At 45.9% G+C, this 22445-nt stretch overlaps 1 protein-coding gene across 2 annotated transcripts; it reads left to right on the plus strand.

The window, feature by feature from the left end:
• The first annotated feature begins 94 nt into the window (after positions 1 to 94).
• Positions 95 to 21773, plus strand: Ttc5 (tetratricopeptide repeat domain 5). 2 transcript variants are annotated; one of them, XR_005873237.1, is made up of 10 exons: positions 95 to 201; positions 4139 to 4271; positions 8084 to 8295; positions 8666 to 8816; positions 10558 to 10649; positions 12304 to 12360; positions 13719 to 13865; positions 13967 to 14181; positions 17237 to 17364; positions 21054 to 21191. XR_005873237.1 is itself a non-coding variant. In XM_005087482.4 (10 exons), exons 1-10 carry the CDS (start codon positions 151 to 153, stop codon positions 21171 to 21173), a joined length of 1323 nt encoding a protein of 440 aa, XP_005087539.1. In that variant the 5' UTR covers positions 95 to 150; the 3' UTR covers positions 21174 to 21773. The 2 variants fall into 2 exon arrangements, 1 of the variants encoding a protein (XP_005087539.1); XM_005087482.4 differs by having other exon boundaries at positions 17220 to 17364; positions 21054 to 21773.
• The last annotated feature ends 672 nt before the right edge of the window (positions 21774 to 22445 follow it).

Below are 22445 nucleotides of genomic sequence, written 5' to 3' on the forward strand. Positions count from 1 at the left end.
AAAGCGGCGTTGGATCAAGTCGGTTTGTAGCCGAGTCTCCCAGGGGCAGGCGGGCCTCCAGAGCCCTAGGTGTCGCTGTGGTTTCATCGTGAGACTGGCTGAGTCTCTGTGGTTACAAAGTTGGGGGAGGAGAAGCCGGCAGTGGCTGGGATGATGGCTGATGAAGAGGAAGAAGCGAAGCACGTCTTGCAGAAATTGCAGGTGAGGCTGTGAGTCAAACGCTTTGCCTGGTTGCTCTGGCGGGAGGGAGTGCAGCGGTCAGGGCCCGGGCGGCGGAGGACCCGGCTCAGTCTGTGCTGCGGCCGCTGGCCGGGAGCCCCGAGCAAGTCCGCCCACCCGGGATCCCTCGGTAACTAGCCGCGGGTACGTGGAGTGGCAGCTGGCCTCGACTGCTAACCGAGGTGCTTTGATCTCCGTCCACAGCTGCCATTTCTTTAGCATCTCTCTGTTTGAACTTGGCAACGCTCGGTGACGGACTGCTGAGCAGATGCCCTGGTTGTTAGTTTTAGGATCTGCTCTGTTAATCTCTTAACCCCACCCTCTCCCCAGGTGACTGTTGTAGGAAGGCAGACGAGTTTCTTTCAAGTTCGTGTCTTGTCTAATGTTTGGATGATCGAGATTTTCCCTAAACCTTAAAAGCTCAGTTTGTGGTCTAAGACACCCTGGAATTCAGGCCAGAGCTATGCTTATATACTTGTAGTCATTTGTTTGTTCACTTTTTGAGACAGGCTGGTCTTTTTTTTCTTTTTCTGTAGCTCAGGTTCTTCTGGAACTGGCCTTGTAGACCAGCCTGGCCTCGAACTCACACAAATCCAGTTTGCCTCTGACTCCCAAGTGGTGGGTGTGAGCCGCCATGCCTGGCTACTCCTAACAATTTTTAAAGCATTTATCAGGTTTCTTTGTTCCTTGGGTGTGCTAAAATAACACTCAGAATATGAACTTTGATTAATTTTATTCCTTAATGTGATTGGCAGAAATCAGATTTCCTTTTTTCTTCCTTCCGAGACTGGATTTCTCTGGGTATCCTTGACTGTCCTGGAACTCGCTCTGTAGACCAGGCTGGCCTGGAACTCACAGAGATCCACCTGCCTCTGCCTCCTGAGTGCTGGGATTAAAGGTGTGCGCCACCACTGCCAGGCCTGAAATCAGATTCTTGATCCTATCCACAGAGAGACTTTGTACATTTGTACACACTATGTTTATTTGCTTGGACAGAAACAAAACAAAACGCTATACCAAATAATGTTTGTTGAGGCTATTTGGAGTCGTTATGATTTCCTACTCTAATTTAACAACTTATTTGTATTGCTCTTGCCACCACAAAAAACTTTTCATTCCCGAAACACCAAATCAAGTAGGAAACAGACAATAAGACCTCGTTCTGAACTTGCAGCCATGGTCATTGCTGATTGTGATTTTTGCTTAGGAGTCTGTTTAAAAAAATATTTCAAACCTTGCGTTTCACAGAACATTTTGACCATTTTTATTATAGAACTTGTTGAAAATTCTGACTTTATATATGTGCTCAAATCAGTCTCTGCAGGAACTGTTTTCCCTGGGAATAATATATATATAAAGTTTAAAAGCACTACTGAAGGTGTCAGTGAGTTCTCTTTATTCAGGGTAGGACTTTGATTTACATATAGCCGATAGGGATATGTTAATACCACAGTACATCGGTTAATTTAATCGCTCTATTTAATGAGCACCTGCCACAATCCAGCCCGTGTTCTAATGCAAGCACTAATCAACGTGAAATTCTTTCCATTATGGAAATCACGGTTGTGATGCTGGGTAGTAATGAATGAATAGGTCGCATAATTTAAAATGATAGGCACTCTGGAGGAGACCGGGTGACTCAGTGTAGAGGAGGAAGACATTACTTTGGTTTAGGTAGTGTGCTGGCTAGTTTTTTGTCAGCTTGACACGGACTGGATCATCTGGGAAGAGAGAGCCTCAGCTGAGAAAATGCCTCATTTGGCCCGCAGGCAAGTCTGTGGGGGCATGTTTTAGGTTAATGAATGATGTGGGGGGGTTCAGCCCCCTGTGGGCACCTTCAGGAAGTGGTCCTGGACTAGCTTAGAAAGCAAGTCAGTAAGCAAGTCAGAAGCCCGTCTTCTCCGTGGTCTCTGTGTCAGTTCCTGCCCCCCAGGGTCCTGCCTTCATTTGTCGCCCTGACTTCCCCTGAAGGTTCTTGGCACGTTGTATGCTGTCCTCCACCCCACAAGTTGTTTCTGGACATTTTTTTTTTTAAGTCACAGAAGTGGAAAGCAAACTAGGATAGATAACTAGGGAAAGTCTTTCTGAGAAGTTGGAGTTTTAGCTCTGATCTCAGTGATGCTGAGGAGTGAGTCATCTGGAGATCTGAGCGAGTGTCCAGATGAGGGGGAAAGATGGCGCCAGGGGAGGGAGAACTTCCTAGTTGGAGGACAGTCATATGGCTTGAGGGTGATGGGGACAAGAAGAGTAAGACGTGGCGTCTGTGTGCAGTGGCCGTTGGAAGTCAGACCAAAATATCTCATAATATTGGAAAAGAGAAATTTTTTTTGTCTGCAATGGTGAATTTCTTGAGAGACTGTTAGAGAGTAGGAGCAAACTGACCAGTTAGGAAGTCCAGTCACACAAGGAAGCTAGTTTAGTCTAGAATGGCGATAGTAAATCCAGGTGGATGACTTTAGGGTGATAGTTGATGTAATTTAATGGAATTGGACTATATGCTTCTTCTTCTGCTCTTTGGTTTCATAAAAGAATAATGAAACAGTTTTATTGACATGACAGGAGTGTTTAGAAGCATTTAACATTTACTCAGAAAAAAAATGCATGAGTCAGAAGATGCCCCAAGCAAACAAATAAAATCTCCCAAAAAATACCAAGGTCACCAAGTTCAAATTGGTTGTTTTGTGGTGGAAAACAAGGCCTTCCTTACAGGTTGTCATCTGTAGAAAGGCCATCTATTCTCCTATATCAGCATGAGAAAAAATAATGGATATATATTTTTTAAACAAGAAGTGAAGTTTTATTTTGGGAGTGGTTTTTTCCTTCTGTGTGTGTGTGTGTGTGTGTGTGTGTGTGTGTGTGTGTGTGTGTGTGTGTTTGTGTGTTTGTTTCTGGGGATGAGATCCAGAGAGCCTTAAGCATGCTATCTATATCCATGAAAACAAATGACGCTTAAAAGTACCTTTTTTGGCACCTCCCCCCACCCTCTTAATGTTTTATTGCTATGAAGAGACACCATTCCCACCGCAGCTCTTACAAAGGAAGGTGTTTAGTCGGGGCTGGCTTGCAGCTTCAGAGGTTTGGTTCTTTGCCATCATGGTGGGGAGCGTGGCCACCGAGGCAGGCATGGTGCTGGAGGAGTAGCTGAGAGCTCGGCATCTGCATCCCCAGGCAGCAGGAGGAGAGCCTCAAAGCACAACTCCAGTGACATGCTTCCCCCGACAAGGCCACACCCCCTGACCCTTTCAAACAGTGCCAGCATTCAAGTCTACGAGCCTGTGGGGGCTGTTCTTATTGAAACCACACTCTCCCCCCTTTGTTGTTTCTTGAAACTGTAGCCCTGGCTGTAAAGGAGTGCACCACCATAACTGGTTTTTACATTTCTTTCTAATTATTAGGTATTGGGTGCATGCCAGGGCACATGGATAGAGGTCAGAGGACAGCGCTTGCAAAGTTGGCTGTCTCCCTTTACCGTGTGGGTTCTGGAAACTGAGCTCAGGTCATCCGGCTTCAAAGCAGACACTTGCCTTTACTCATGGGGCTGTCTCCCCTACTCAGAAGTCCAGCTTTAATGCTAAATTGCAGAGTTTTGGAGACCAGAATGATCTTGTTGGTTTGGTTTACTTCAAGTCTCAAGTCTCTCTCCCGTCTGTTGTGTGGTCACAGGGAAGCAGTTCTTGAGCCATGAGAGGTCAGTGCACACATAGTTATGAGGGATCAGTGTGGGACAGCTTGGGACCGTGATCCTGGCCCTTCCTCCTGATCTGTAGCTTTGGCTAGGACTGGGAGCCCTCTTGGGCTGTGCGTCATGTGAGACAAGGGAACCGGTATCGCTAGGTCAGAGGCTGTGCAGTTGATGTAAATCTTGTCTGGCACTCTCCCCATTTAACGATTCTGTGTCCCCCGCCCCCCTGTTTTCTAGGAACTGGTGAATCAACTCTACTCGTTTCGAGACAGCTATTTTGAGACTCACAGTGTTGAGGATGCAGGGCGGAAGCAGCAGGATGTGCAGGGCGAGATGGAGAAGACCGTGCAGCAGATGGAGGAAATGCTGGGTATGAGCGCCAAGGAGCGTCCAACCGCTTACCCTTCACCCAAGCTTTCTCTTTCTCTGTGGACCGTGTGGTGTCCCGTGCATGGCTGCTGTAGGTTAGAACAGAGTACCGTCATGTTCCTGTGTGGGATAGTGCTTATCCACTCCCAAGGTTTGGTCATAGCAAATGGTGCAAAAGAATATACTTTGCAACAATCTTAATATGTCTAATTGATTTTTCGCCTCTATTCTTTTTTTCTTCGAGACTGTCTTGCTATGCTGGCCTGGCCGTCCTAGACTTTGAATGTAGACCAGGCTGGCCTTGAAATCACCTTGAAATCTGCTACCTTTGCCTCCCAGTATTAGGATCACAGACAGGTGTGTGCCACCACACTTACATGCTCAGGTGTTCTTGAAGATCCTGACTGCCGAGTCGCTGAAGTCTAATCCTTTAACCTGACATGCAGTCCCCACTGCCCCTTCCTAAGCTCAGCTCTAAAGTCTTGTTTGCTGAGGACTTTTAATTACAGCTTCTGTTTGTCTAGGAAATTCTCAGCTGTGCTTAAATTGCTTATCTGATCTTTGTGTAACTTTGGTAGGTCATACATATCAAGAAATTCATCCATTTCTTTTTTGGTTTTCCAGTTTGATGGACTGTAGAGTTTTAAAGTATGTCCTTATGATTTTCTAGATTTCCTTGGTGTCTGTTGTGATGTCTCCTTTTCATCTATAGTTTTATTAATTTGGATTTTCTTTCCGTCTTTTAGTTAACTTGCCTAATGGTATATCTGACTTAATGATTTTTTTTCAAAGAATGAACTGTTCATTATTTTTTTTTGTAATTTATATATATATATATTTGTTTCTATTTTGTTTATTTAGCCCTGAGTTTGATTATTTCTTGCTGTGTGCTCTTTTTGGGTATTATTTCTTCTTTTTGTTTTGGAGCTCTTAGGTGTGCTGTTAATTTCCTAATGTGAGGTCTTTCTAATTTTTTTTATAGGCATTTAGTACTATGAACTTGGCCTCCTAGAACTGCCTTCATTGTATCTCATAAGTTTGAGTATGTTTTGTTTTCATTTTTACTCAATTCTTAAAAATTCTTGATTTCCTTCTTAATTTCTGTCTTGGCCCTTTTTTCACTCAGTAGTGAGTTGTTCAGTGTCCGTGAGTTTGCCCACTTTCTGTTGTTGATACCCAGCATTAATCAGGTGGTCAGAGAGGATGCAGGGGTAATTTCAGTTTACTATATATATTGATACTTGCTTTGCGTCTGAGTATGTGGTCAGTTTTGGAGAAAGTTCCATGAGGTGCTGAGAAGAAGGCATGTTCTTTTAGTTTTGGATGGAGTGTTCTGTAATCATCTGATAAGTTCGTTTGGTCTGACATTATCTAAGTCCAGCATTTCTCTGTCTAGTTTTCGTGTGGATGTCCTGTCTCTTGGCAAGAGTAGGGTATTGAGTTGACTCACTATCACTGTGTATAGGTCACTATGTAACTTTAGCTGTCGTAGTGTGTCTTTTATGAACTTGGATACCCTTATGTTTGGTGCATACATGCTTAGGATTGTAATCTCCTCTTGGTGGATTTTTCCTTTGATAAGTCTGTGTTGTCCTTTCTTCTGAATGGTCTGGTTTGAAGTCATTTTTTGTCATATATTAAAATGGTTATACTGGCTTGCTTTTGGGTTTCATTTTCTTAGAAGATGTGTTTCTGGGATTCAGGAGAAAGGGATCCTGTTTTCTTTTTTGGTTAGCACCACAGGTACCTAGTAAGATCTCTCCCTACAATTACTTATACAGTGTTCTGTCTGCATGTATCCCTACGGGCTGGAGGAGGGCACCCTATCTCATTACAGATGGTTATGATCATCACGTGATTACAGTGTGTTTTGATTCCTGTATTTTGGTGTTGTGGTGTGGGTTCCCCCCCCCCTTTTGATTTGCTGCTCTGGGATTATTTCTTTCTTTCTTGTTCTTGGGTATAGCTAAAATTGTCTACAGAAGCTGGGTGGTGGTGGCACACGCCTTTAATCCCAGCACTCTGGAGACAGAGGCAGGCAGATCTCTGTGAGTTTGAGGCCAGCGTGGTCTACAGAGCAAGTTCTAGGACAGCCTCCAAAACGATACAGAGAAACCCTGTCTTGAAAAATCCAAAAAACCAAAACCAAAACCAAACCAAACAAAACAAAAACAACAAACATGTCTACAGACTGAAATTGTTCTTCTAGTGCTTTCAGTAGAACTGGATTAGCAGATGGATACTGCTTATATTTGATTTTACTGTGGAATGTTTTTCTTTCTTCTATTGTGATTGATAGTTTTGTTGGGTATAGTAGTCTGGGTAGGCATTTCTGGTCTTCTAAAGTTTGTAGAATATCCTCCCACGTCCTTCTGACTTTTGGAGACTCTGTTTAGAAGCCAGGTTTTATTCTACTGGGCCTGCTTTTGTATATTACTTTAATCTTTTTCCCTTGTAGTATTTGATATTTATTTTTTATTCTGTACATTTAGTGTTTTGATTATCATGTGTCTAATTAAGTTTTTTTTTAATGTGCATTAGTGTTATGTCATGGGAAGTTTCAGGTTCATTGAAACTGGAGTTGCAGACAGTTGTGAGCTATCACATGGGTGCTGGGAGTTGAACCGAGGTCCTCTTGAAGAGCAGCCAGGGCTCTTAACCCCTGAGCCATCCCTCCAGCTCCTTAGTTAGGGTTTCTGTTGCTGTGAAGAAACAGTATCACCATGGCAACTTTTATAAAGGAAAACATTGAATTGTGATGGCTCACTTATGGTTCAGAGGTTTAGTTCATTATCCTCATAGCTAGAGGCTAGGCAGCATACAGGTAGACACAGTGCTAGAGAAGGAACTTAGAGTTCTTTTCTTTTTTTAGATTTTTAAAATTTAAATTAGAAACAAGCTCATTTTACATGTCAATCTCAGTTTCCTCTTCCTCCCCCTCCTCCCTTGCCCCACCACCAACCCCCCATCCTATCCCCTTTCTGCGCCCCAGGGAGGGTGAGGTCTTCCTTGGGGGATCTTCAAAGTCTGTCTTATGAGCTGGGAGTTCTTAAGACTTGACTCACAGACAACAGGAAGTGGTCTGACTCACTGGGTGTGGCTTGAGCATATATGAGACCTCAAAGCCCGCCCCCCACAGTGACACACCACCTAATAGTGCCATTCCCTATGAGCTTACGGGGGCCAGTTACACTCAAACTATCACATACGTGATGTGGCGAGTTTCTCTTTTGGTCCAGTTTATTTGGTGTTTTGTATTCTTCTCGTACCTTGGTAGACACTTCCTTTAGTGCCTTTAGTTTGGGAAATTTTTTCTTGAAAATATTTTCTGTGTCTTTGACCTGGGTTTCTTCTCCTTCTTGTATTCCTACTATTTGTAGATTTGGTCTGAGGGAGAGAGCTAAGGGGACAGACAGGTCCACACCAGGAGTCCCCAGGAGTTGGGAGTACATAGAGGAGCTCCTGCAAGTAGGTTGCAGTAGGAGTGAGACGAAGACTATGCCTGGAGGGGCAGGGATGAAATGGCTGCGTGAATGGGGTCAGGTGGGAGGAGGGGCACCAGCAAGCCAGCGGCTCCAGGGTTGAGTCAGGACAGCTAGTAATGGAGGGTAGTGAAAATCTAGAGTCGCAGCCAGCTGCGACCGCTGACGCAGACAGTGTTTCTAGGCATTGGTGGCTAGCACAAAGGAATGGGGATGAGCTAGAAGCCAAGAGGGTCCCCAGGAAGGAGCAAAGCTGGTTCTTGCCACGTAGTTATGGAGGGAAGAAAATGTCCTGGGTCTTTGACTGCCTCCTCTTTACTCCTTTTCCTAGGTTCTGTCCAGGGTGAGGCCCAGGCTCTGATGCTGAAGGGGAAGGCACTGAATGTGACCCCTGAGTATAGCCCGGAGGCTGAGGTGCTTCTGTCAAAGGCTGTGAAGCTGGAGCCTGAGCTGGTGGAGGCCTGGAACCAGCTGGGTGAGGTGTACTGGAAGAAAGGGGACGTTGCGGCTGCGCACACCTGCTTCTCGGGAGCCCTCACCCATGTGAGCTGCCCATTCCCCAGACAGCGGGGAAGTAATGGATGCCTTGGCTTCTTTGAGTTTCTCCGTGAGGAGAATACCAGATCAGAAGAATACCAAATGAATCTGCGTGAGGAGAATAGAATCAGAAGGGAGGAAGGGTTGGGGGGGAAACCTGGAACAGGAACAGAGAGGCCCGAGAAAGGGAAAAGGATGGGATCAGGTTTGGCCTAGGTGAGAGGAAATAGCATCCAGAATTACCCATGGGCTTTGAGGCTGCAGTTAGTGGCGAGGATGAAGACATAAAAGTGGACTTAGGAGAAAACTGAGCTCAGCGTGGATCAGGAAGTGGGCAGAGTCACGAAAGTTGAATGTGTATCTTCTCCACTTCCAGTGCAAAAACAAGGTCTCCCTGCAGAACTTGTCAATGGTGCTTCGCCAGCTGCAGACCGACTCCGCAGATGAGCATTCTCGCCACGTGATGGACAGTGTCCGGCAGGCTAAGTTGGCCGTGCAGATGGACGTCCTTGATGGCCGCTCCTGGTGTGAGTGTTAGGAAAAGATGTGTGGGCTTGTACGATAGTGGTTCTCAGCCGTGGCTTCACACTAGAGCCACAGAGGCCAGCTGTGGACTCTGAGTGTGAGGCCATCTTTCTTTAAAAGAAACCCTACACTTTTCTTTTTGAGTTGTGTATGTGCGTGTGTGCATGCGTGTGCGAATGCCTGTGCACATGTGGAGGCAGCAGATGCTGTCACTTCCCTAGGTGGCATCGCCAATGTTGGTTGGGTGCCTGGCTTATGACATGGGTGCTGGGATCCAACCTCTGGCCCCTACGATTCTGCAGCAAGCACTCTTAAATGCTGGGGTGACCTTCAGCCCCTCTAAACTTATTTTGATGAGCTCCTATTGGAACTCTTGGATCTCTTGATGGAAGATGGGAGACTTAGGTTTCCCTCTAAGCAATGCCGTAGGTCTTTGTTTGCCTTCTGTTGCTGCGATGAACGACTTGGGGAGGAAAGGATTGATCCCAGCGCACAGCTTATCACCGCGAAGGGAAGCACACAGCTTATCACCGCGAAGGGAAGTCAGGGCAGGAACTCAAGGCAGGCAGGAACCTGGACACAGGAGCTGAAGCGGGAAGGCCGCCATACTGGTTTGCTTTCCAGGCTCACGGTTAGCCTGCTTTCTTTACACAGCTCGGGACCACCTGTCCAGGTGTGGTGCTGCCCACCCTGGTTTAACCCTCCCCCATCAGTCATTAATCAAGAAAGTGGCTCATGGACATACCTACAGTCCAAATTGATGGAGACATCTTATCAATTGATTCTCCCTCTCAGACGACTAGCTTGTGACAAGTGACCCCCCAATAGCCCCTGCAACATAAGCACCCCTCCCCTAAATCTAGCACACAGGGCATTTGTCAAATCTGGAGTCCATGTTTATCTGTTGTCTCGGTAGAATTTTAACTAGTCAATACAGTGTAATGCCTGGTTTGGGTAAGAGGTCAGGCTTTTCTGAAATGGACATCTGAGTCTCAGCGCTCAGGAGGTAGAGGCAGGTGGACAATTGTTAGTTTGAGGCCAGCCAGAGCTACATTGATGAGATCCTGTTTTAGGAAGTAAAAAAAAAAAAACAACAAAAAACTAGAGAGATTGCTCAGTGGTTAAGAGCACAGTGGTTGCTCTTCCAAAGGATGCAGGTTCAAACCCCAGTACCCACATTGCAGTTCACAACTATCTATAACTCCCATTTCCACAGGATCTGATGCTCTCTTCTGACCTCCACAGGCATGGCCCGTTGATATACATGCAGGCAAAACATACATGTAAAATAAAAATAAGTGACATTTTTTTTTCTAAAGAAAATTCTGGAAGCACAAAACCTGCTATTTTTTTTTTTTTTGTAGCAGGGTTTACAAGACCTCAACCCCTCCCTGAGGATGAATGGGTAGTCAATGGTTGTTGGGGGAGGGAGAGATATTTTCTTCTGTGTTGTGACCACTGGTAAGGTGCCCATGCTCCATTGGGTTAAAATAAACAGAAGTGGAAGAGACATTGGTTGGGAAGAAGGAGATCATTGGACGTACAAGGGGGGTAAGAGAGGGATAATGGAGGGCATATACACAATCAAAATACATTCTACGCATGTATGGAAATACCACAGTGAAACTCATTATTATCTGCAGTAGTATATGCTAATGGAAACTTTAACATGCAGACTTCCGAGAGCTGCTGGCCCTATCTTGGACTGGGCTCTGAGGTGGCCCACTGCTGTTGCTCTTGCAGATATCCTGGGGAACGCGTATCTTTCTCTTTACTTCAACACTGGCCAGAACCCCAAGATCTCCCAGCAAGCCCTCAGTGCCTATGCTCAAGCAGTAAGTACTCGCGGTCACCCTGGGCGGATGTAGAGGTGGGGACCGAATCAGGAGCATGCCATCCTTCCCGGGCTCCTTCAGCAGGCAGTGCTGGCAGCTCACATGTCTACATGGCTGACTTTCTGCAGGACACTCAGGGATGACGCCTCGGTGACAGATAACTCCCCGAGTCGCCTCAGTTTCTTACAGGCATACATAAGGAAATCATGAACCCTCTTGTGGCATATCCATCCCTTTTTAGTAGGTCAGAAAAACCTTGGCAAAATATTAGTTATGTAATTCTTAAAGACAAGGGAAGCTCTGAGAAACGTTTCCAAGGTAAATCACACGACATGGCTCAGGGGGTAGTCACAGAGTGGAGCCCGCACCTGACTGTATTCCAAGCCTTGTTTGTTTATACTGACACGCGCTTGGGGGTTGGGTTCCTCGAGGTTTGAGGGTCTGTCTCCTCACTGTTGGAAGGCTCACGCTTACTCTCTGAATACTGTTTACATAGCCTTCATAGTAGTTCTCTGTTGTTTGCGTCCAGGGTTCCTTGACACAGTCACCTGCTGTTTAACTCACTGAGCCTTCTGGCAAAGGAAGGAAGGAAGCATCCATACTGTGGTTCAGACCGTCCATAGGGCAGAGGAACTGTATTTTACCCCAGACTGTGTCTGTTTGTGTTCTATAGACGGAACCCAGGCTGGCCTCAAGCTTGAGATCTGTCCATCCCTGCCCCCTAAGAGCTGGTGTTACAGACGTGCCTGCCTTTTATGCTGATTTTAAAATTTTGTGAATGTTTACATTTTCAAGAATATGCCATCAAGATTCTGTATTTGTCCTCTGCTACATAGGGTTTGGTTGTTGTTTTCTAGATGGGGTTTCTCTGTGTCTCCCTGGCTGTCCTGAAACTCGATTTATAGACCAGGCTGGCCTCAAACTCACAGAGATCCACCTGCCTCTGCCTCTCAGGTGCTGGGATTAAAGGAGTGAACCACCTCCACCACCTGGCACATAGTTGTTTTTTTAACTCTTAATTTCCCCTTCTGCATTTAAAACATTGAAATAGCTGCTTAAATAATCTTAGTTCGTATTACTTATGCTTATGCTGTGCCCAGGCATTGGACATAATAAAAAAAAACATCAGCACTGTGGTCTTTGCCCAGCACACTTCTCTGCAGTGTCTATGGCTTTGCCCTTCCTGTTAGAGTCAGAATGTGACTTACTGTGTGTATAAAGGAGCTCGGTTCAGAGCCCTGTCTTTGCCTTTGGCTACCCGAGGAGCCCTGCTTATGGCAGAGGAGCAGGGTTAAGTCACCGTTTCTGTTTTAGGCTTTCCTTGTTTGTATCTGTGCCATGACTTAATTAAAAAAAGATCAGAAATTTTTCATGTTTTTATCTTTTATCTATTTCTGTGATACGGTATGGGTTAGTGATAACTATATTTTAAAGTTCCACACATGCAATCAGCTTTATGTCTTCTCGACTTCAGAGACAGAGTGATGTTCCATGCACTCAGTTACTGATGAACAGCAGCGTGGGTAGAGATAGCATTTAGGCAAGGAAGAGTCTCAAGTTTTTTTTTTTTTTTAAGGCGGTGAAATCTGGGACATGTTGAGCTTGGGCATGCTTAAAATTAGGTTCTGTTCATGATCTTTTTGTGCCACTGTAGGAGAAGGTGGACAGGAAAGCGTCCAGCAATCCCGACCTTCATCTGAACAGGGCGACGGTAAGACCACGGGTGCTGCTCTCCCGAAGGTAAAAAAGAAAGGACATATAGGGACTGGAGAGATGGCTTAGAGGCTCAGAGCACCGGCTGCTCCGGCAGAGGACCTGGGCTTGGTTCCTGGCACCTGTGTAACTTCAGGTCTAGGGGACCTGGTGTTCTCTTCTGACCTCTGAGTATACTGCATGCCCATGGCGTACATACACACATACAGGCCAAGCACTTGTAAAATAAAGATGTCTTAAAAAACAAAAAAGACAGACAAGCCATAGCTTCTGAGGGTAACTGAGTTGCACAGGGACACAGCCGGACACAGGCCGTGAGGTCTCCTTAGGAAGAGCTAGCTGAGTCTGACCTCAGCCTGGAAGGAAGGGACTGAGGCAGGGGGGAGCCAATGGCGACTGGGGAGCCGGCTTAGGAGGCGTGAATAGAATAACAGTTACCCAGCTTGCTCACAGCTTCAGAGTTTGGGAGTCAGCTTCTTGGGAATGAGTTTGTCTTTGCACTGTCTTCACCTTGGCCCAGAAGAAGGGCCCCTAACGTAGGACAGGAACATGACTGAGGGGAAGTATGGTTTTCTCCAGCTCCTTAGAACATGACTGAGGGGAAGTATGGTTTTCTCCAGCTCCTGAGTCTGTCTATCTAGGTCAGGAACATGACTGAGGGGAAGTATGGTTTTCTCCAGCTCCTTAGAACATGACCGAGGGGAAGTATGGTTTTCTCCAGCTCCTTAGAACATGACCGAGGGGAAGTATGGTTTTCTCCAGCTCCTTAGAACATGACCGAGGGGAAGTATGGTTTTCTCCAGCTCCTGAGTCTGTCTGTCTAGGACAGGAACATGACCGAGGGGAAGTATGGTTTTCTCCAGCTCCTGAGTCTGTCTGTCTAGGACAGGAACATGACCGAGGGGAAGTATGGTTTTCTCCAGCTCCTCAGTCTGTCTATCTAGGTCAGGAACATGACTGAGGGGAAGTATGGTTTTCTCCAGCTCCTTAGAACATGACCGAGGGGAAGTATGGTTTTCTCCAGCTCCTTAGAACATGACCGAGGGGAAGTATGGTTTTCTCCAGCTCCTTAGAACATGACCAAGGGGAAGTATGGTTTTCTCCAGCTCCTTAGAACATGACCGAGGGGAAGTATGGTTTTCTCCAGCTCCTTAGAACATGACCGAGGGGAAGTATGGTTTTCTCCAGCTCCTTAGAACATGACCGAGGGGAAGTATGGTTTTCTCCAGCTCCTTAGAACATGACCAAGGGGAAGTATGGTTTTCTCCAGCTCCTTAGAACATGACCGAGGGGAAGTATGGTTTTCTCCAGCTCCTGAGTCTGTCTCTCCTGATGATCTGGGTTACTTTTCTACAGTTACATAAATATGAAGAGAGCTACGGGGAGGCCCTAGAGGGTTTCTCTCAGGCAGCTGCACTGGACCCTGCGTGGCCAGAGCCCCGGCAACGAGAACAACAGCTCCTGGAGTTCCTCACTCGGCTAACCAGCCTTCTGGAGAGCAAGGTAACGATGTGCGAGGGCTGAGCTTTAGGAGCCAGCGGGCAGGCTGAGAGAATCGCCCAGTCAGTGGACCGGCCTCCAGCTGATCGTCTCTCCTTCTGCAGGGGAAGACAAAACCCAAAAAACTGCAGAGCATGCTGGGAAGCCTGCGCCCAGCCCACCTGGGCCCCTGCGGTGACGGGCGCTACCAGTCTGCCTCCGGGCAGAAGCTGACCCTGGAGCGGAAGCCGCTGAGCGCGCTGCAGCCCGGCGTGAACAGTGGCGCCGTGGTCCTGGGGAAGGTGGTGTTCAGCCTGACCTCGGAGGAGAAAGTCCCCTTGTAAGTTTCACTTCCGCCCCCGCATCAACGGAGCGCCGTCACTTCCCGGCCTTTCCAGGCCAGCGAAGACATTTTACCAGTTATCCGCCAGGCCGCTTTAACCCGGCAAGCTGGCCTGCTGGCCTCTAGCAGTCTTGCAATCGAGGCGTGTGTGGGTCCTGCCGTTGCCTGTTATTTTCCCCTCAGTTCCACACTCTGTGAATTCCTGAATTCATATCTGAAACGACAGGTCATTTACAAAAATGTGCATGGGGGCTTGTGTGCGTGTCTGGGTGCTCTGTGTGAAGCGGTGTCAGAGTCCCTGAAGCTGGAGTTAGGAATGGCCCCCTTGACAGGTCATGCTTAAAGTAAGACAGAGAAACTTTAAAATTCTTCATCTTTTCTGAGAGTTCAGGGTCACAGAGTTGAAGAAAGACGGATTTAGGGTCTGTTTCCAGACGGTTCTGGAAGGTGAGCTTTGGGTTAGAGACCGGATTGGGATCTTGCTGCTGCTTTTGGGCCTTTTTTTCTTTAGCTTGTTTTCTAACTTATTGTTAATTAGCTTGTTCTGTGTGGCAGAACAAAACCAGCTTTGTATACTCATATCTATAGCTCAAGAATTGTCTTTTCAGGCAGGAAACTTTTTGAGCAGAGGGATTGTGCTTTATCATTTATTTATTTGGGTTTTGGCGTGTGTGTGTGTGTGTGTGTGTGTGTGTGTGTGTGTGCGCTCGCGCGCGCGCACGCGTGTGCACGTGCGTGTGTGTGTGTGTGTGTGTGTGTAGGGCGTGAGAAAAAATGTGAAGGCCACGCGTAAAGCATGCTCACAGTCCAGCAAAGGAGGGAGCTAGCCTGTTAGGAACAGTTTAAAGACGCGTGTAACTCATGCCATGCGAAAGTGTGGGTACGCACATGCCATGGAGCGTGTGGGGGAGTAAAAGACAAATCTGGGGGGTTGGTTCTCCCTTCCACCGTGCGTATCCTGGGGCTTCACCTCAGGTCGTCACCTCAGTGGCAGGGCCTTACCCACTGAACCGTCTTCCCAGCCCAGAGAAATGCTACGTCTTGAAAACTCACGATTTAATGAGTACTGTACCTGCTTGGTCCTTCACACACTTCTTGGTCCCTGCTTGAGTGTCTCCTTTTCTACTGCAGTGGTTTGTTTACTTGGTCTAGCCTCATCCCTGAGGTGCCCCCCTCCAGCCCCCTCTTCCAGCTGCTGGGCCGCACACAGGCTTGTAATCTGTGTGAAGCGGACTACCACTGTCTCCTCCTCCTGCTGTGTGGCTCCTCACTTACCTCTCTTTCGTTAGGAGGCAGGGTCTCTGCAGCCACGACTGGCCTGGAACTCACTATGTAGATCAGGCTGGCCTTGACCTCACAGAGATCCGTATGCCTCTGCTTCTCAAGTGCTAGATGTGCTCCAGTGTGCTGGGCCTCTTTTTTAAATTAGCCCCCCCCCTTTTTACTGATTATTATGTGTGTACATGTGATCATGCATGCACATGTACCATGGCATGTATGTGTAGGTCAGAGGACAGCTTTTTGGAGTTGGTGCTTGTGTGACAGAGTTTTGTTTTTCCTTGCAAGATGCAACATGCATGTCTACTTAACCAGAAAGGGAGCCCAGGACAGACCAAAATAATGAGTGCACCAATGTCCAATTTGGCGAGCCATTGAGGTTTTATTTTATTTTATTGCGGTTACAGACAAGAGTATGGGTATGTGGGGGGCTGCTTACAAGGGGCAGGCGTGACCCCAAAGCAGAAGGCCCACTCCAACGTGGATGGTGACTCCTGAAACTGCAGGCCGCAATCCTGGTGCTGCCTCTGCAGCAGCATGCATTCAGAACCGCTCTCTCTTTCTGAAGGTTGCTTGGTCTGTCCCCAGCAACTGCTCACCCCCTTTACATCCCTGGCAGCGGCCCCCAGAGTCTCCCACGTCTTACATTCTCCTGCACGTGCAGCATTTGGAGGCTGGCGAGCCTTCCCTCCCCTCCCCTACTGGAGAACATGCTTCAGTTAGGAGGGAATGCTGCGTTTGGAGGTGCATGCCAGAGGTACCCGTCAGTTCTCTGTGCGCCCCTTGTTCTGAGTGTGATCCCAGGCGGTAAGCACCTTTACCTGCGGAGCCTTCTTGCCGGCTTTCTGGCTCATTTGTTCATTAAAACATTTTTTTAAGATTTATTTTGTGTGTATGAGTATTTGGCCTGCATGTATGTGTGTATGCCATGTATGTACTTAGTGCTCTCAGAAGAGGACATCAGATCTGTACTTAGAGTTTCTGATGGCTGTGAGCTAGCATGTGGGTGCTGGGAACTGAACCCAGGACCTCTGCAGGAGCAAAGGTGCTCTTATCTGTGGAGCCGTCCCTCTAGCCCCCCACGTTCCTCCCCTCCCCTCCCCCTTTTTTCTGTTTGTCTTTGAGACAGGGTCTCACTATGTATCCTTGGCATCCTGGAACTGACTGGGATCCTCTTGAGTGCCGGGATCAAAGGTGCATCCCTCAGCCCTGGCTCTTTAGGCAGGCCTCTTACTGAATGTGGAGCTCATGTGCAGGACAACTCCAGAGCCCTGTGACCCTCTTCCCCCCTGCTCCCCAGTGGTAGGATCACAGCTTTTTCACATAAATGGTGAGGGTCTGAATTCAGGTCTTCATCCTTGTGTGGTAAGCTCTGTATCAGCTGAGCTGACTTCCCAGTTTCCCTGCCTGGTTTGCATATGTCTCTCTTGTGTATGTTTCTTTACATGTATGTGGGTATATGTGGTGTGTGTGTATGTGTGGGCACACGTGTGAGTGTGTAGTGTGTGTGTGTGTGTGTCCTAAGTTCTTAGGAGAGTGACATAATTATTGAGCCTTGTTAATGTTTGCTAAAGGTATAAAACCTAAGATAAACGAGCATTCAAATGTATATGGTGGATAATAGCACTTGCAGATTTCTCAGGAAGGGACCGAGAATGCGTTCCTTATTTTGCTGTATTTAAAACCCATTCTGTTCTTTCCTGCCCATAAACCTTTGATATTGTTTTCTCTCCCTCTAACCCACATTAACCTGGAAGCACATTTGGCTTGGTAGATTCCGATGGTCCTTGCTATGCAGTGATGGTGTATAACGTGGTGCAGAGCTGGGGCGTGCTCATTGGGGACTCTGTCGCCATTCCTGAGCCCAACCTTAGGCATCACCGCATTCAGCACAAGGGAAAGGTGAGTAGTGCCCAGGAGTCGTCTTTGTGACAAAGCAGTCGCTGCAAATGGCACCAAACTTCTCTCCAAACGGAGAGGCGAAAGTAATGCATGTGTATATGATGTGTATGTGCTTTTGTGTGTATGTACTGTGTGTACATATGTGTGGTATGTGTATGTTTGTGTGTGTATGTACTGTGTATACATGTGTATGCTTGTATGTGTATGTACTGTGTATACATCTGTGTGATATGTGTATGTTTGTGTGTGTATGTACTGTGTATACATGTGTGTGATATGTGTATGTTTGTGTATGTACTGTGTATACATGTGTATGCTTGTGTGTGTATGTACTGTGTATACATGTGTGTGATATGTGTATGTTTGTGTGTGCATGTACTGTGTATACATGTGTATGCTTGTATGTGTATGTACTGTGTGTACATATGTGTGGTATGTGTATGTTTGTGTGTGTATGTACTGTGTATACATCTGTGTGATATGTGTATGTTTGTGTGAGTATGTACTGTGTATACATGTGTGATATGTGTATGTTTGTATGTGTATGTACTGTGTATACATGTGTGTGATATGTGTATGTTTGTGTGTGCATGTACTGTGTATACATGTGTATGCTTGTGTGTGTATGTACTGTGTATACATGTGTGTGATATGTGTGTGCTTGTGTGTGCATGTACTGTGTATACATGTGTGTGGTATGTGTATGTTTGTGTATGTACTGTGTATACATGTGTGTGATATGTGTATGCTTTTGTGTGTATGTACTGTGTGTACATGTGTGTGATATGTGTATGTACTGTATACACATGCGTGTGATATGTGTATGCTTTTGTGTATATGTACTGTGTATACATGTGTGTGATATGTGTATGTTTGTGTGTGCATGTACTGTGTATACATGTGTATGCTTGTATGTGTATGTACTGTGTGTACATATGTGTGGTATGTGTATGTTTGTGTGTGTATGTACTGTGTATACATCTGTGTGATATGTGTATGTTTGTGTGAGTATGTACTGTGTATACATGTGTGATATGTGTATGTTTGTATGTGTATGTACTGTGTATACATGTGTGTGATATGTGTATGTTTGTGTGTGCATGTACTGTGTATACATGTGTATGCTTGTGTGTGTATGTACTGTGTATACATGTGTGTGATATGTGTATGCTTGTGTGTGCATGTACTGTGTATACATGTGTGTGGTATGTGTATGTTTGTGTATGTACTGTGTATACATGTGTGTGATATGTGTATGCTTTTGTGTGTATGTACTGTGTGTACATGTGTGTGATATGTGTATGTACTGTATACACATGTGTGTGATATGTGTATGCTTGTGTGTGCATGTACTGTGTATACATGTGTGTGGTATGTGTATGTTTGTGTGTGTATGTACTGTGTATACATGTGTATGCTTGCGTGTGTATGTACTGTGTATACATGTGTGTGATATGTGTATGTTTGTGTGTGTATGTACTGTGTACACATCTGTGTGATATGTGTATGTTTGTGTGTGTATGTACTGTATACACGTGTGTGTGATGTGTGTGTGTACTGTATACACGTGTGTGTGGTATGTGTATGCTTGTGTGTATGTACTGTATACACATGTGTATGATGTGTGTATGTACTGTATACACGTGTGTGTGATGTGTGTGTGTGTACTGTATACACACGCGTGTGATATGTGTATGCTTGTGTATGTACCTGTCTTACAGACAGTAGAGATAGTGCTGTACTGAAATGCCATGACCATCAGCAGTTTGAGGAGGAAAGGGTTGGTTTTGTCTTGTACCTCTGCATCACAGTCCTTCAGCGAAGGGAGCTGGGGCAGGAACTGGGTTAGAAGCCTGGAGGCAGGAGCTGGTGCAGGCTGTGGAGGCGCTGCACACTGGCTGCTCCTCATGGCTTGCTCAGCCAGCTTCTTACAGCACCAGGACCACCAGCCCAGGGGCACCTCCCACGGTGAGTAAGGCCCTCTCCCAGTGCACAGGACCTCCCCCACCAATTATTAATCAAGAAAGTGTACTACAGGCTTGCCCACAGGCCAACATGATGGGAGCGTTTTCTCGATGTGGTTCCCTCTTCTCTAATGACTCTAATTTGTGTCAAGATGACATAAGAACTAACTAGCATACTACTTTATACCATGTGTAACATGTGGGCTTTTTTGGATATGTTTGTGTGCATACATTAAATATGTGTCTGATGAGTGTGTTGGTGTGTATTTATTATATACACATGTGTGGTATATGTCTGTTTTGTGTATATTATATACAAATGAGTGATATGTGTATGTTTTTGTATGTATGCGTCATATTTGTGTGTGTGCTTTTGTATATATTATATACACATGTGTGATGTATGGTTGTGTTAATGTATTATATACACGTGTGTGATGTGTGTGTACTTTGTGTATATATATTACATCCATATGTGCATTATGTATGCTTTGGTGTGTATGCATCATATATGCATGTGTGCTATATATACTTTTTTGTATGTATTATTTAGATATGTGTGATACACGTCTACTTTTCTGTATGTTATGTGTGTGCTATTGTATGTGTATATCATTTACACATATGTGTGCTTTCATGTGTATTATTTATATATATATGCTTGCATGTGTTATATATATAGGTATTTACACAAATAAATATGCAAATTCATACATAATTGTAAACTTATTTACACATAAATATGTAAATATGTTACACATAGATAGATCTATATTTTATTGGAAAGGAAAACTACTGATAAGCAAAAAGCAATTAAAGAATGGGTTAAATTATCTCCTAGATATTATAGTGATAGCTAGTGAGTGAATCTCAGTCTCTTAGTTTTTTGTTTTTGCTTTTTAAGAGAGGTGCTTAGCCATAGTCTTACCATTTAGGTTGGGGCAGTAACCTATCGGACACTGACCATGTCTAGTTCACTGTCTGTTGTATAGCCTACAAGCTAAGGATTATTTCTATGTGTAAAACTTAAAATTTAAAAGGAAATTAGGTTAAGAGCACAGACTACTCTTCCAGAGGTCCTGAGTTCAATTCCCATCAACCACATGGCGGCTCACAACTATCTATAAATGAGATCTGGTTCCCTCTTCTGGCCTGCAGACATACATGTAGGCAAAACATTGCATACCTAATAAATAAATCTTAAAAAAAAAAAAAGAGCCTGTTTCACATTGCCAATCAAGCACTTCGTGGGTGGAGCTCCTCCAGTAGCTCAAACAGCTTGGCATCCTGAGCTGGGAAGATGAGCTGTACCTTTTCCATCATTAGGGCAATGCTTAAAATCCTTTACACTGTCTGTTTCTCATTAACATAAAAAGAAGTGTTTGGCAGCTTAATTTGGGGCTTTACACACAGACTAGCACATTCCCTTGGTTCTGGCGGGTTGCTGTCTGTTCCCAGAGACTGCGGAGAAGCGCGCCTTCTCTGAGAGCTGGTGGCTCCCCTTCCTCAGGCACTGCGACGATTTGCTCTTCTTGAATGGGAGAACTGTCATATTCCTGTAATTGTGTTGTTGGTGCCTAATCTGTCTCAGAAACCGTCTGCTTTGTTTAGTCAGTTTTATCCGACGTAAGCTAGAGGGAAGGGGTGAGAGGCGGGGGTAGGCGGAATGCGTTGCTTTGCTGGATCTGTACCTTGATCTGTAACAAACTGGCCCGTCTTTCCTAGGACTATTCCTTCTCCAGTGTTCGGGTGGAAATGCCTGTCCTGCTGGTGGTGAATGGGAAGCCTCAGAACTCCAGCAGCCAAGCCACTGCCACCGTGGCTTCGAGGCCCCAGTGTGAATGACCTCGTAGTGAGTGGAGGCTCAGAGATAAGCTCACCTGAGCGTCGTGCGTGGAGACTTCTCTTCCTCTGCCCTGTGACGCAGTCCGAGCCTCTTTTCTTCTCCTGGTGGTATTCCAGTCCCCTGCAGAGCCGTCACTACCCCTGTTCGTTTCCCCTGCCTCTTCAGTGACTTAAAGCACTGAAGCAGCACAGCAAAGCAGCCCTCATGGAACTGTTGGGACCCTGTTATGGGAGACCCCCCAAATCCTGAGATCCTGTTCTTGCCTTCTTCCTGAGTCTAATATGTATGTATATATCTGTTTACTATTTATTGCTGAGGGGCGTAGCTTTTCTATGGCTTCATTTTTGAGCATTTAAAAAAAATTTAGATTTAAGTTCTGATAGGTGTGGTGGCACACCTTTAATCCCAACACTCAGAGGTAGAGGAAGGTAGGTCTCTATGAGTTCGAGGTTAGCCTGATCCTATATAGGGTGTTCCAGGCTAGCCAGGACTACATTAGTGAGAATTTGTGTCAAAAAAAAAAGAAAAGAAAAGAAAAGGTCCCCCCCACTTTAGGGTTGGAACAAAATTAAATTTGTTTGGAAAAAGTTTACCCTATAGTTTTGTCTCCTTATTCTCTCCTGTTATAAGGGTATTGTCTGTTGGAGTAACACTGCTCTTTTTGGGTAGTATACAAAATAGTTTATTTGGACTCACGGGCCATTGAGAGCCGCAGTGCTAGGAATTGAACTCAGATCTTTATGTGAGCAGTGTGTATTTTTAACTGCTGAACCAACTATCCAGGCTTAACATTTTATTTCTTATTTTGTGTGTGTGTATTGTGTGTGACATACATGCAGCTGCACATGCATGTGTGCATTCCTGTATGCATGAATGAGGAGGCCAAAGACCTGTGGGTGTCTTCCTCTGCCTCACTGCCTTGAGCCAGTGTCTTCCTCTGCCTTATTGCCTTGAGCTAGTGTCTCTCACTGAGCCCCAAGCTTGCTGCTTTGGCTGACTGGCCACCAGGCTCTTGAGATCTACCCTTCAGTGCTGGAGTTCTGGCCCATGCATCTGTTCTGGGTTTTTTACATAGGTGCTAGAGATTTGAACACGAGTCCTCATGCTTGAGAGCAAGCTCTCTTAGCCATTAAGCCATCTTCTTGGCTCTGCTATGTCCCTCCCTGCCTCCCTCCCTGCCTCCCTCCCTCCCTGCCTCCCTCCCTCCCTGCCTCCCTCCCTCCCTCCCTCCCTGCCTCCCTCCCTCCCTCCCTGCCTCCCTCCCTCCCTGC

The sequence above is a fragment of the Mesocricetus auratus genome, unplaced genomic scaffold (assembly GCF_017639785.1).
Source record: "Mesocricetus auratus isolate SY011 unplaced genomic scaffold, BCM_Maur_2.0 Super-Scaffold_100048, whole genome shotgun sequence".
NCBI lineage: Eukaryota > Metazoa > Chordata > Mammalia > Rodentia > Cricetidae > Mesocricetus > Mesocricetus auratus.